The following is a 14,937-nucleotide window of genomic DNA, read 5'->3' on the forward strand; positions in this document are numbered from 1 at the left end:
TTAAGTATGTTTACATTAATTTTACAGCCAGAAAATGTGAAAGATAAAGGAAATCAGGTTTTAATCACAAGAAGAGACTGTCAAGTGACATTCTAGAGCCTCCTGCTCCTAAGACCTTCCCTCTACAGCACAGATTTTATTTGCAGTGAAAAGACACCCATGAGAAGTTACGTGTTACCTGACCATTCTTTAGACCAACTAAAAGCCCTTCTCTTCCTGGTGGTCCTCCAATAACTTTAATGTAACGAATGAGAGATTCCATCAGCCATTCTCGCTCTTTAATGCCTCTAAAGGAGAGACACTGCAGTCTTTTCTCCTAAAGACAGAGTAACATACAAAACACTGCATGAAGGTAAAGATGAAAACCTTGCATCTTTGCTACCTATACTATACATGCTATATATATATGTATACACATACATTATAGCCACACTAGCATGTGTGCCTACTTTTACATACAAAAATCATAAAGTCAAATAGTCAGTTTAACAGTGTGAAGTTTTGAAGGTTTTCCAGTGCTGTAAACAAACGAACACCACCTCCCCCCTCCACGTTGCTAGTAGTTCATTCCCACTTCAAAGTTCCCCTGGAGTATGTGCTAATTTATCAAATGACTAGAGAGTGTTTTGCTGCAGCAGAGCAGCCTGTGTGTGCCACAGCTCCTGCTTGGAGCACGCTAGCACTGTACACTGCAACAGCACTGCACAGCGGTACCCTGGGGAAAAGCTGTCACAGACCAAGCAGCACCAGCAACTGGGACAGCTTCCCTAGAGTACGAATGCACCCCAAGACGACTTTAGGTTGTAAGGCACGTACCTGGCACAAAATAATGTGCTCTGAACACACAACCAGCAAGTTGCATTCAAATTTTTTCGCTATCTTCTCTTTCACTCGGTAATACATATCTGAAGAATCATCTGAGTATAATTCGTAAATCAAGATTTTCTCTGGCATCTGGATTGCTAATCTGTTTTTGTAGATTGCAATTTTCTTTACAAGCTCTCTGCCTTTTATTCTAACTAGAGAGAAGAAAAAAAACCAAACCACAAAAACAATACAGTATAGACTGAAATGAAAATAATGGATACAGAAATCAGAAAAATTACTGGTACCTTAAAATTGAATCTTCCTAAAGCACTTTTAAAATTAAAAGCAGATTCCTGCTCAGAGAAGTCTGTTGTTATACATCTATGTAATCTACTATCCCCATCACAATTTATCACCCTTTATTATTTGTCAACAGCACATTCTGGTGCCATACTTTGACTCCTTGCCATAAAAAGCCATGGATATGAAGAAACAAAATTAGCACAAATCCTTGGGGCTGCAAGGGAGAGGAAGAAAAAAAAAGAAGAGCTAAATATGATGTACAGTATCTCCTTCACAGAGATTAAAACCTTATCTTAAAAGCCTCTGCCCCTCCCACTGTCCTTTCAAATCCCCATATCTTTCATTAAGCTTGTCAGCGCTGATGCTCCAGAATCCAAGTTTGCACTGTCATCCTGCAAACAGTATTCCTCAGTTTTACTGTCAAAGTGACAACAATCTGTCTGGTACATGCAGCATGTATTCCAAGGGGACAGGTATTAATTAAAACAAAACAGACTGAGAGTGAAGCTTTGGCCTGACTGCAAGTGTGAAACTACCTTTTTGTTCAGTGATGAGGTGCTGGACAATAACATCAGTCATGCTGTCTCTGTAAGCGTAGCGATCTTTATAAAGGCCATGAACAGTGCTGAAAATCAACTGATAGAAGGATATTGTTCCATCCTGGCACCCTACTGCCTGCACACAAGAAGAAAATAATTTTAGTTAATTGGTACGTGTAGGTGAGAATTGGCAAAATGTGTAGTTTTTATACGAACATTATGTTCCTTTTCCTGCATAGATTGATACCAGCTGCAGCCTACTGATACTTAAACAGTGCTGAAAGTGCAATGCAGAAGGAGGACTGATCTCCTCACAGGCCATGGAGACCACCATGCTGAGAGGGTGGGGTTTGATTCAGTTCTATTGTATTTGGGTTTTGGTTGGGTTTTGAGGGGGGGTGGTGTGGACTGGATTTTATGGGGGATGGGGAATGGTGTTTAATTCACTCTCTATCTCCTCACATTTATACAACGACACAAAGTGCAGCATTTATGGCTAACAGATGCCTTGTAGGCATTTTCCACAAGGTGTAATTCCAGAAACTCAAACGGATCTGAACATTTTCTTCCCATCGTGGAATTAGATTTGGTCAACCTACAAGTTATTAGGTGCCATTTTCCCATTTCAGTCACAGTTCCAGGACCTCGCTAGACTCTGCTCTGGTTCTACAGCCTGAATAACAATATCTAGACTAAGCTCCTGAGTTCAAGATTTATGATCTTACCTTACATGACAAACTGTCTATGAAAACACCAGAGAAATGTTCCGACTCACCACATAGTTGGAGTCTGGTTTAACTCTGCATGTCCACACCCAGCTGCTTTGCTCTCCTATGGTACCAAGACGCACACCATCCTTCGTGAACAGGGAGACTTGCTTATCAGAACCTCCCAATAAGATATACTCTCCTTTGGTAAAATAGCTAACACAGCAAGGGTCAAAATTGAGCATTCTGTCCTTTCCAATCTACACAGGGAAAATAATGAAAAGCATTAACAAAAGGATCATTTCTTATTTTCCCAAGGCAACAAGTGCTGTCACTGCTACCTGTCTTCTCATCTCTGGCTATGCACAGAACACCACTGGCTGTATTAAGATTCCCAAAGGCAGTTCTAAAATACATCCAAGAATCTTCCCAGTCCCCAACCAGTCTACTCAGAAAGCAAGCACCTCACAAAACCCACTTTAACCAGTTTCAAAAAAATATAAAGACGCCCTCTCCAGACCAGTAAAACATATCACAAAAGTCAGCAAAGTTGCAAGGGCTTTGACACAGGAATTGTAAGACAGCAGCTGAGCTGCCATGGAAGAAACAAGGGCTGAAGGAAAAGATGGTTAAAAAAAGCAGACTCCTAAAAGGTTGGGAAAACAGAAAACATTTACTGGAGCTAATAAAGCAATTTGAATGCAGAACACAAAACAGAATCAGAAAAACCCTGCCCCTCTTGAATGCACTTACTGAAACATACCTGTTTGCCACTGAGCTGGTAAAAGGAAAGTTTCTGACCCCAGTCTGCCACAGCTAAAATATCATTGCGTTCATCTCTAATGAACAAAAGAGAGATATGTAGTAATTCTACTGTGATTTACTAAAAAATTTCTTGGAGCAACAGAACTAAGTAATAGAGTAACAGAATTTACTTCATATTACTCTTTAAAACAACCCAAAACCTGAAAGGACAGCAGATACATCTTGCCGTTTAAAACTGATGGAGACAGCCTGGGGACACAAAAGAACACTCAAGTCTCCTTCACAGAACAACTGCAAGGATTGAGGCACAACTTCACACACAGGGCACAAGCCCTGGTACAGTGAAGCTAATGAACGGTCCCTCACACAGGTGAAGCACCCAGGCCTGGATTCAGATCTCAGCTACTGTAGTACAAAGCCACCATAACACCAGTCAGTGCAGCTGAGCAAGAGTCAGCTACAGCTGCCAGTGTAAGACAGGGTAACAAAAATAACCAAAATTGTTCCTGTGGAACTAACAGCAGAGCAAGCAAAGGCTTCAGGTCTCAAACTTGTGAACTTTGGGACTCTGACATGATCTGTTCAGCCTGGAACAAACCATGAGTTACCTTCTCCACAGCTTCTTGCCTAGGAAGAAGGGAGGTGGTAATCTGAATGCTCTGCTGCAAGTAATGCCCTTAGTCATAAACCTAAGGAAAAGCTAACTTTAGTAGGCACGTCCCTCTGCTCAGTGCATGATGCACGCATCTGTGGTAGTTCCTATGTATGTGCTATCTCATAATGAACACATACTAGCAGGATAAATTAAAACCAGGCAACTATTAATCTAGAATATCCTAACTTTTGCGTATCTGATTTTGTACCCTGCATAATACACTTTGCCCTTGGTCCTTTTTGTAAATTATTGTTCTAGATAATATAGATACATATGTTCCTTTGAAGTTTCACTCACAAGATTAAATCCACAGAGGCTTCTTCTCTCTCTGTCTGACTACCCTGGCGACTACCATGCCTGGATTTCAGTACCGGTATCTCCTTTGAACAGCTGGGAACTGACTCCTCTTGTTCATCTGCTCTGCGCCAAAAATTCTGCCACCTACTGCAAGAGCAATCTTTACTCATGCATTTGGAACAATATTCCTTCTGAATTGAAGCAAAAAAACCAGCTCCCCTCTCCATGCCCCTATATCCAAACAGAACACCACCACTCAAAAAAATCCAACCAACCTAAGCCAATACAGGAGACAGGCTTCTTGAGGCTTGGGAGAACCTTCTTACTCTCTGCAACTCCCTGAAAGGACAATGGAGCCAGGAGGTAGCTAGTCTCTTCTCTCAAGTGACATGACAAGAGGAAATGGCCTTAAGCTGTGCCAGAGGAGGTTTAGGTTGTATATTAGGAACAATTTCTTGACCAAAAGGGTTGGCAAGCATTGGAACAGGCTGCCCAGGGTAGTGGTGGAGTCACTGTCCCTATAGTCATTTAAAAGATGTGTAGATGTGGCCCTTGTGGACTTGGTTTAGTGGGGGAATTGGCAGTGCTGAGTTAATGGTTGGTCTTTTCCAACCTAAATGATTCTATGATTTAAACAGAACTTGTTCGTACTTTCTCCACGCAATTGAAGACTGGCAGCAAAGCCAAAACCCCAATACATAATCACTTAGAAAAAAAGGTAACCTACATGGCATTAATCTGTTTCAGCAGGGATAAAAGTCAAGCCTTTCTGCAATCAATAAGCCAGGGATTACCTATTCAGCATGAAAAAGGAAGGATGAAATGATTTACCTGGATGGATTCCAACAAATTGACCATATTGGAGATGAAGTACCCCCTGCACGCTCTATTTTAACTTTCTCTTCACCATTCTTATTCCGTATGCTGACAACGCCATTGAACATCCCCAGAGCAAGGTACTGGCCATCATTTGTCCAGCTGGTAAAACACACATTTACTGAAGAGCAAACTACTATAAACAAGCAGCAGGAAGGTAGGATGCACAACATACTCAAATAGGGAGGATTGAAATACACTTCTAAGAGGGAGTTCTGGGAGGTAGCCAGTAATCCCACAGTTTGTTTATGCATCTAAATCCACATTTATGGCAACAGCATGCACTACAGCAAGAACATTTTATAATATACACAGAATTAAAATATATGTAGAAATAAAAAAAGAAAAAATTAAATCTATCATCTGCCTTCAATACTTCTAACATGTGCTAAGTAACAGACACATTTTGGGGAATGACAGTGCTGGCAGTAGACCAGACTGCTTTAAAAGCCATGTTTAGAACACCCATCAGATAAAACCGCACAGTACAGGACAGAGGAGACCTGAGCTCTGTTCTTGTCTCTGCTGCAGTCAGATGGATGACTATACAAATTAATGAACCCTCGCTTCAGTTTCCCCATAATCATTAATATCTCCTTCTGCTGAAAATACAACAACACAGAAGATGAATGGCTCTACAAGCCAAAAGTATAATTATTTTTCCTCTAACTTCACATTACTGCTATTTCACAAGGTGACTAACAGAGGGAGAGAGAAGGCACCTGCTCTAGACCAGAACACCTCTCTGATACTTTCAGAATTCAGTTATAAAGAGCACCAAATAAAAACCAAAATAAAAACCAAACCCCTTTGCTATGAAAATAGAAAGGGTGCAGGGAGGGGAGAGGTGGCACGGTCAGTCTCTGTGAAGACTACACCAGAAAGAACAAATCATCTCTGATAAACATTAATCATATTCCTACTGGAGTATTATAAACACTGCCCAGGTATTTCACTGCTGAGAATGGCAAAGCAGCAACACATGATGGTACTGAGCAGCCAGGCAGCAGAGCCTGGCCCGCTGCTGGGCGCTGGCTCTGCATAAGCTGAACTGTCTCACTTGAACTTTTTTTTCCTTTAAGCTCGCATATTAATTTGAATGGTTTGCATTGAAACTAACTTAAATGACCTAGGTAATCCTTAAAACTTACCTACAGCAAGTAATCTTACTGCTGGTCTTATGTTTAGAGACTGACTTCTGCTCAGGAGACCACAAGCCTTGATTAAAGCAAACAAAAAGCCAAAGTAAACGGCAAATGACCAGTGTTCAGACTGGAAACTAACATTGTCAGAAAACTCAGCTGGGACTTCCCAGGGACCAAAGTCTCATCCACTGCTAGAAGGACATTCATATACATAGTATTTATCAGTAAAAAAAAAATCCATTTAAATAACACAGTGAGCATCTCTGCAAAAAATCATAGTATCAAAGTAGTACATTTTATCCCATGGATCCTCACTACATAGCCCTTTCCAAAGGAGTTTAAGTGATTTAAATAAGTATCTAATATTACTTTAGGTAGCTTTGTATCTCATCTCTTCTGGATATAAAGAACTGTACGCACCTGTAGGTAGCTTTGCTATACAACTTTAATAGAATTTACTGGCTTAATGGGAAAATTGGAGGAAGAAGACATACCAAAATCACTGGAAGAACAGGATGCCAACTGATGAGTAAGAGGATTGTATGAAACACACTGAATAGAGTCATTATGCCTAGAATGAAGTTACAATCATATTTCAATAAATCATTCTTAAATGTCCCCTTTGCTGACTTTCAGCTATCTTGCTGAAAGGTTCACCAGATGCTAGAAATAACTTGATCAGTTTATATTACATCAAATTAATCTGCTATTACTGTAAACTAGATCAGTAATAAACCTTACAAAAATTGTCACTAAGTGGCAGGATTCACTGTATTTCATCAAGATCATCTAAAAATGTACAGAGATAGGGGTTTGTGAAACATGATTGAAGGTTATATCCAAATTCTAAACCAAATATGCCTGCCTATGCTCCCAGCAGTCCACTGGCTTGTGCATACAACTAGCGATGCACACACACATTCAGAAACAGAATTTGAAGATGTCATTTAAGAGGGATGATGTAAAAACAAAGCCAGAAGATGGAGTATATCAAAAGCTTTTAATTTGCTTTTTTTGTTTAATTTGCTCTTTGAACCAGCTTTATATTAATTTTGTTTGTTTTACAAGAACAGTCACTTTCTGCTTAACTTTATTCTGATCTGCAGAGAGTTTCCCCAGTACTCTGCCGGCCCTCTAAATCCAGAGGCTTTTCCAGACTTCTCACCCTCTTTTAAGCCTTTAATTGCTTTCCTGGCTTGTTCAGATACTTTGACTGCTCTTTTCCTCCTCCCTTTCCTATTACCCCCTGGCATTCTCTCTGACCTTAGTCAACCTTCCTCCAGATCTAACAGTACACACTCCGACAGCAAAAGAGCATAATCAAAGTGTGCTTTTGAGAGGCACAGAATTGGAAGGCGTCACTTACGTGTATTTCAGAATTCCTTCTAACTTTGAAGTCCAAATTATCACACTTTTATCAGCAGAGCCAGATGCGAAGCGTTTGCCTAGGAATTAGATATCATTTAAATCCCACGCATACAAGAATCACTTTCACTCCAAACATTCAATCAAAGAGAGAGCAAGAAGTTCTTGAACTTGACAAGGCTCATGTAATAAAGGGCCTAACACTGCAAGTGTCTTGATGTGACTGCACTCCTCCAGCTACATGGAACTCCGGTGACTTTACTTTGCTATTCCCACAGAGCAGGCCGTGCTAAAGCCCAGCCAGGCAAGGAAGCAGCCAGATTTTTCAATGCTGCCAGTCACAGGGTGCACATTTATGTTAACAGGGTCAAGGGAAAACCAGTCCATTTCCACAGGTACCTATGAAAGCTTAAACAGCAGGATCTGAGAGGAAGTCCTCTGAATCCACACAGTAAGTCCCCACAGAATGAGAACTGGAAGCAGAATAAGGCCTGTAGTGAGCATGGTAGCATGTGGGGGATCAGAAGGTTGGGATAACCAGAGGCAGGTCGGGTGCTAGAGAAAGGATCTCTGGGACAAGGCTTCTCCTCACATTACCCACAAATATTAACTTCGCCACCACTGAAGTAAAAGGAGGAAGAAAGTGGGGACTGCAGTTCTTGGATTAACAGGTAGCCTCACATGTACCAGTAAGGTACTTCTGCAGGTCAATCTCTCCATTACAAAACAAACAAACCACCAACACTCACAGGTGTGTTCAGAAGAGTCAGTGAAACCACCCTGGTTTCTCTGTCTAGCAACTGGCACTACAGACATGCACTGTACAAACCAGACTAGCAAAGCCCTTCAAGTGGTATTTACCATCTTTGGCATAAGCCACACAGTATACAGTGTCCTTATGTCCTTTCAAAGGCTGGATTAAGGTTCCATCAGAAGTATCATATACCTATTTAAGCAAAGGGAAAAAAAAAAACCAAAGCCAGACATTCAAACAAAAAGACATACATAAAAAAATATCCCAGCAAGGGCTAAGCTAAAATTACTGAAGGCCAAAAGGGTTATACACCTTCTTCTGTGTTCTTTTTTACATAGCATACAGTCCATGCAAGACAAACTGGCTTAAAGTGCAGAAGCTTTCCTTAATGCAATACTTCTCAGAATGAGAGAAAACTCAGTGTTAGAAAACTACATGCACAGAAGATTCCAAACACCTCATCTGCCCAGCATGCTTTACTCCTTCCTTCTTTCTCTTCATTAGATGCTTAAATGTAATAGATTAGCAGAAAGGACCCTAACTCAATATCCTGTTCCGTGAGCACTGTGAGAACTGCAGCCCACTGCCCTGTACCCCTGATCTCTATGTTGTGCCACCCCCACCCCACCTGAAAGCTTTGCAGGGCCTATGAGCAGCACAGCCCTGAGCAGCTCCTCCTGATGGGTCAGCCACGGGCAGGCAGAACCAGGGAAGCACAAAAAGCTCCAGCTGAAGCTTCTCACAAAGCCAGGCCATCAATTGGAGTTTCTTTTCACGGCTTTGCGTGAAACTTGTAACAAGGCAGTGTTTGCAAGCCACGCCGCTGTGCTACGTGTGGGTTAATGGATTCCAAACCACCGGGTGAGGTGTGAGTGGATGAGATGAGGAAAGTAATTTTAATCGCATTACTTTCGGAAATAGAGCTTAAAACTTAGTAAGAAACATTGAAAAGCTTCAAAACACTTTACAGTTAGCTTGCACTAATATGTATGCAGATAAGAGCATGGACTAGCAGAGATAAGAGGATTTTTGATAGGCTATGTTCATAAGTTCATGTGAAAGAAATCATGTGCATAAAACTATAACTGTAAGAGGAAAAAGTTTCCCTACCAGCAGTCTATTTCCAGCAGCAATTATCAACTGAGTCCCATCCGGTTTGAATGCAAGGTCATAAATACTAAAGGAAGAAGAAAAAACAAATCCCCCCCCGGAAAACTCCCTGTTAGTAGACAGAAAACAGATTTTCTTTCACGCCGAAGAATGCCGCACAACAAACACCGGTAACTGCGTACTCCAGAGGACAGCGGAGCCTCACAAAACTCCCCAAACAGAAGGAACCCCGGGACGGTCTCCCCGTGCCCCGAAGAGCCCAAGCACTGCCCGCCCCCGGCCCCAGCGCCCCGGGGGCAGACCCTCACACGCACGGGCGAGGGCTGCTGCCCTGCGGTTCAACAGGAGCTGAGAAAGGCAAAAACAACCCCGAAAAGGGGCAGCGTTACTGAGCACCGGTATCGAGCAGCAGGAGCGCAGCGCTGCTGCCGCGGGGGCCTGCGCGGGAGGAGAACCGCTGCCTGCAGGAGGACGCTCAGCCCAGGCCTTCCGCAGCCCGCGCGGTGGGAGCGGGGCAAAGCAGCGGCCGGTACCGCCCAGCCCAGTGCGACCTCAACCAGCAGCCCCAAGCCGCGGACCCCACCGCACACCCAGCGGGGAAAGCTCCCTGCGCTGCCCCGATGGCCCGGCCGCGGCTCGCCTGCTCCCCGCCCACAGCCCCATCGGGACGCGACTCCTCACAAGCCGCCTGTGTGCGCAGCGGACCGCGGCGGCCCGGCCAACCCCCAGGGCCGCTCACCAGTGCTCGGCCTTGTCGCGCCAGGTGAGCACGGCCCGCATCACCCCGGCCGAACCGGGCCGGGCCGGGCCGCCCCTCCTTAATGGTCACTTGTTTACATCCGCCCCGCTGGCGCTACGGGCAACGCTCATGCGCCTGGGGACCCGCCGGCCCGCCGTAGAGGCAGGGGGCGCCCGCCAGCGGGGCCGGGACGCGCTTGCGCAGGGCACGACGCGGGAGCGGCGGCAAGTCACTTGATGGTGGCGGCAGCTGCGGCGGGGTGGAGGCAGAGCGGAGCGGAGCGGAAGCGAGCTTCACTGCGCCCCAGCGGGGCGGGGGAGGCGGCGGCAGGTGACCCCGTGGGGCGGGATGGGCCCGGGGCCTTGTGGGGACAGGGCCTAAATTCGCCGCTTCCCAGAGCCGCCGCGCTCGGGGCAGGGACCGACCCGTGCGTCTGCTTCCCCGTGCAGCCTCCCGGGCGGCAGCCGAGACGCAGCAGCTGCGGAGCGTCCTAGCGCCAGCGGCGGAGATGGGGTTTGTAGAGCAACCGCCGGCGGCCGGGCCCAGCGCCGTGCCCGTCGGCTGGCAGAGGGTGACGAGGCGCAGGCAGGCGGGCAGGACGGCGGGGAGGACCGACGTGTGCTTCATCAGGTGAGGAAGGTCCCGGCGCAATCCCCGCCGTCCCGTCCCGGTAACACGGGAGGGCTCGCGGGTGTGTGAGTGCGTGCCGGGGTCCCGGGAGGAAGCGCACAGCGCGGGGCGGGCTGTCGGTAAAGCCGCTGTGCGGAGCTGCTCCGGTCCCGGCGCCACCTCTCTGCTGCCTCTATCCTTTGTTTGGGTTGCTGAGATGCTGCAGTAGGTGCGAAGTGAGAGCCAGGCGTGAAGGGGGGTGTCCCTCATTCCCTTTTCTCTCCTACCACAGCCCTGACGGAAATAAGCTGCGATCCAAAAGGGCCCTTGCGGAGTACTTCAGGAAAACTGGGGAGACATCGCTGAAAGTGGAAGATTTTGATTTTACAGCCCCTAATGGGAGGAGGAGGAGATGTCTGAGGGTGAAAAGCTACAGCACAAAAGCCACGAGAAGTGATTCAGAGAATGAGGATCCTCACAGTCAAGTGCAAGGCCTGCAAAATGATGCAGAGGATGGAATTCAAAGTGTTCAGGCTGGGAATGAGCACCTGGGAGATGCTCCATGCACTTTGGAAAGCCAAGAGTTGACCGGGAAAGGCATGAGCCCAGAGGACTGTTTGAAAACCAAACAGAAGGGGGCAGGTTTAAAACGTGTTCAGAATAGGAAAGCTGGGAAGAGCTCAGAAGAGAGGGATCGGGATAGCGCCCAGAACAAAAGGCAGAGAAGAGCAGGGAGCAAACAGGAAGCGAGCTGCGTACAGAGCAAGAGGCTCTGTATACAGACAGACACGTGTGGGGCAGGCAGGCGGGGTGTGGAGGAGCAGGGTACAGACCCTGCGGGTGCAGGGACAGCTTGGCTGCGGCCACGGTCGGGCACACAGCTGAGTGTGGTGCCAGCTTGCTCGCAGAGGGGGCTGCAGGGCCTGGCAGAGGAGGAACTTGCAGAGACAGCATCTAAGGACACATCTGTGCAGTGTGAGGAGAAAACCAGCGGGCTGGGAGCAAGGAAAGAGACAGGTGGAGGGAATCCAAGTAACCAGGATTCTAAACCTGAGACTGAAACGGCTGCTGATGCTTTGCAGCTGTGTGACAAGAGCAGCTTCACTGCCTTTAAAGTGCTGCCAGGTACGTGTGTGGATTGAGCAGAACATGGGCTTAACATTCTGTTAGGGGTTTTACCCAAGCGAGGAGAGTTTTCTCTTCCAGGTCAGGCTGCTTCAACATCTGAATCTGTCTCATTTCTTTATCCAACAGCATTTGACTTAATGCAGATTTATTCACAACTGGAACTTACTCTATTGATCTCTTTAGCGATATAATACAATAGTGCTCATTACCTTCATTGCACCAACTCTTAATGTCATTGCACAGTTGGTCAGTTTGGTTCTTAGAAAAGGCTCTTTCTGACTTGTTTTGTGTGCTGGAGTGTGTGGGCAATGTTTAATACCTTGGCTGTAGTTTGAGCCTGTTTCTTCAGACTGCAGCAAAGTCTTCTCTTGTGAAGACTTTTCAGAGACTTGAATTGCAGAGGAGTACCGGAGTGAATCTAAAGCATATTTATGTTCTGGACACCTACAAGAAATCCTTGTCTTTGCATCACAACATAAAGTGGAAATGGTGCATGAGACAGGACACCAAAATGCTTGGGTTCTTTTTTCCTTTTTAATGCTGAGGTATTATCTCTTTACAGAAGAGTTTATCCCACGGACACAAGTGGATAGGAGGAAAACAAGTCCATATTTTTCAAGTAAATACAGTAAAGAAGGTATACTCATGATATTTCTTATAGGGGGAGGGATAGGATGGCTCAAGATCAGGGGATGCTATGGGAAATTTCTTCAGGTTTAGGCCGGCTGTGCTCAGGTGGCATCAGAGAACTCATCTTGGCACAACTGAGCTTGTCCTGTTTAACACCTTGGTGATTTGTATCTTGCAAACAGCTCTGAAGGCTGGTGTCAAACACCTCCATCTGCATATTGTGCCCCCACAAAGATGAATCTGCTTCAAGAGGTCTTCATTGGGGTTTATTATTTTCATTTAAGTAGGTAACCCCATCCTTTACTGTCCAATAAATCATCCTGTGTTGCTTCTGTATACAGCTCCCAGCCCACCTAGAAGGAAGGCCCTCAGAAAATGGACTCCTCCACGTTCTCCTTTTAATCTGATCCAAGAAACACTTTTCCACGATCCATGGAAACTTCTCATTGCAACCATATTTCTCAATAAAACTTCAGGTAACTAGACTAATACAATTTGCTGTTGTATAAATGGTGGGGAGGTGTTACAGGGTCAGAACAGCTGCCATTTTTAATAGCATTAATGAAAGAATAAATGTGTATTAACTTGTGTCAGTGTAAAAAGCAGTAATCTGTAAATCATAGCTCTTGCCTCTGAAGAAGCTCACTTCAGAAAGCATACACAGATGATGAATAAAAGAATGACCTGCACAGCCCTCTGCTCATGGGGTTTCTCCACTAGGTAAAATGGCAATTCCTGTGCTCTGGGAGTTCCTTAAGAAATATCCTTCTCCTGAAATAACCAGGACTGCAGACTGGAAAGAGATGTCAGAGCTGATCAAGCCTCTTGGCCTCTATGAGCTCAGAGCAAAAACGATCATCAAGTTCTCAGGTAGGATTTCCCAGGTTTGCCAGTGGAATGGTCTAAATTACGAGTGAGGCAAACAGCACTTTCAAACAGTGCTCTCTGATTTTTCCCTTCTCTTGGGCAAATATTGGTGGTGGTTTGTTTTTTGCAACGTTGGTCTTACATGTGCAGAGCTGCCGCTCCTGCTGTCTCAACTGTGAGAATGAAATAACATACCTAGAGACCTTGAGTGCAAAAAGATGCGAATGCCTGCAAGAGTGACTTTGTGTTCTGCAGGTGGCTCTGCTCTGTTTTGCATCAGGTGACATCCAGAAGGCCCTTCCAGCAGGAATTCTGCTATGATTCTGATATTTTCTGTACTTAGAATAAAAGTATTCCTCTGTGGGTTCTGAGGAGAGAGATATAATTAAAACTCCCCCACGGTGATTTGTTTAAGAGGTGTTTAAGCTGTGCCCCATGGGGATTCATCGCCTGCTGTCACCAGGAGAGAGCCAAAACTTGTGTTTTCCATCTAAAATGTTCCAAAGCAGAGCCAAGTAACAGTAGCAGAGAATGAGGATTTTGTTCAGAGCTGCTTTGGCAGCTGCCTGCAGGCAGTGGAGCCTGTACCTGTGCGTTGCAGATGAGTACCTGAGCAAGCAGTGGAAGTACCCCATTGAGCTGCACGGCATTGGCAAGTATGGGAACGACTCCTACAGGATCTTCTGTGTCAACGAGTGGAAGGAGGTGGGTGTGCAGCTGCGCTGCTGGCTCCAGGCTCTGTCCTTTGCCTCTGTACTGATGGCTCCACCAGGTTAAAAAAGATGGTGATTTCCCTACCTTCAGTAGGTTGAGTTCACAGAATGTCCCTTTTACAAGTCTGAACCTCTAAAATCATGTCACCTTCATGGTTTTTTTTCTGTAATTTTCCACTCTCACTGTGTTCTTTTTCTTTGATGTGGGGGGTGAGGATCTCTTCCCTGCTCCAGCTACGAACCAGGTTCCTTATGCTTCCTGCCAGCCTGATCCTGGCATCCATCTGTGATCAGCACTGGTGGGGTCTCTGCTGTGCTGAGGTTCTCTTATGGCAGATGTCTGTGAGGGGCTGTTTTACTTTCCAGTGTAGGACCCCACTCCCAGTTCACATGGGGTGCGTAGTTTCAGGGCTGACCAAGTGCTGTATTCCTTGGTTGGCAGAGGCTGGCAGCCTGGCATGGGTTTACTGCTCCTGTGAGGCATGGAGGGGGTCCCAAGGGAGGGGAAATCCAACAGAGCAATGAGGTGGTTCAAGAGAAGGTCTTTTACTCAATGCTGAGCCTTTTTATGGTGTTCTAGGTACAGCCACAGGACCACAAGCTAAACGTGTACCACACATGGCTCTGGGAGAACCGGGACAGACTGAGCATAGGCTGAGGCACTGGGAAGGGAAGGCACAGTGCCCACCTCCTTGTCTTCACAGCCTTACGTGCTCTGTGCAGTGGGTTACTCTGACCAAGTTCTTGGATCAAGTATTTATCTGTGTGTTGCACCCGGCTTGGGTCATTGTTATGATGTCATGTTTCAAATCTCTGGGTTTTAATAAACGTGTCCCAGTTTTTGTAGTGCCTGTTCACGGTGTCTCCTGGGCCCAGCCGCAGCCCCGATGCACGGTGCCTTTGGGTGACAGTGGCCTTGGGGTCTTTT

The 14,937-nt window shown here is 45.8% G+C and overlaps 2 protein-coding genes across 12 annotated transcripts in view; one reads left to right on the top strand and one right to left on the bottom strand.

The window, feature by feature from the left end:
* Positions 1-10,273, bottom strand: part of IFT122 (intraflagellar transport 122) — a 33,019-nt gene extending 22,746 nt beyond the window's left edge. For 5 of the 11 annotated variants that reach the window (XM_080625739.1, XM_080625735.1, XM_080625731.1 and 2 more), the window contains exons 1-12: positions 10,063-10,273; positions 9,324-9,390; positions 8,321-8,405; positions 7,461-7,539; positions 6,589-6,665; positions 6,101-6,167; positions 4,905-5,051; positions 3,120-3,195; positions 2,425-2,616; positions 1,647-1,785; positions 817-1,019; positions 179-316 (exon numbers count right to left, since the gene is read on the bottom strand). In XM_080625739.1, coding sequence (XP_080481865.1) covers positions 179-316; positions 817-1,019; positions 1,647-1,785; positions 2,425-2,616; positions 3,120-3,195; positions 4,905-5,051; positions 6,101-6,167; positions 6,589-6,665; positions 7,461-7,539; positions 8,321-8,405; positions 9,324-9,390; positions 10,063-10,103 — 1,311 coding nt within the window. In that variant the 5' untranslated portion in view covers positions 10,104-10,273. Of the gene's footprint in view, positions 1-178; positions 317-816; positions 1,020-1,646; positions 1,786-2,424; positions 2,617-3,119; positions 3,196-4,348; positions 4,407-4,904; positions 5,544-6,100; positions 6,168-6,588; positions 6,666-7,460; positions 7,540-8,320; positions 8,406-9,323; positions 9,391-10,062 lie in introns of those variants that run through there. The other 6 variants (XM_080625736.1, XM_080625737.1, XM_080625738.1 and 3 more) reach the window with 6 other exon arrangements.
* MBD4 (methyl-CpG binding domain 4, DNA glycosylase) lies at positions 9,474-14,855 on the top strand (the record flags this gene model as incomplete). The annotated part of the gene is made up of 9 exons (XM_080625169.1): positions 9,474-9,493; positions 9,545-10,086; positions 10,512-10,692; positions 10,964-11,796; positions 12,362-12,436; positions 12,771-12,905; positions 13,150-13,299; positions 13,898-14,001; positions 14,590-14,855. 9 exons carry the CDS (start codon positions 9,474-9,476, stop codon positions 14,665-14,667), a joined length of 2,118 nt encoding a protein of 705 aa, XP_080481295.1. The 3' UTR covers positions 14,668-14,855.
* Between the last annotated feature and the right edge of the window lie 82 nt (positions 14,856-14,937).

Source organism: Psittacula echo (assembly GCF_963264785.1).
Source record: "Psittacula echo genome assembly, chromosome: 9".
NCBI lineage: Eukaryota > Metazoa > Chordata > Aves > Psittaciformes > Psittacidae > Psittacula > Psittacula echo.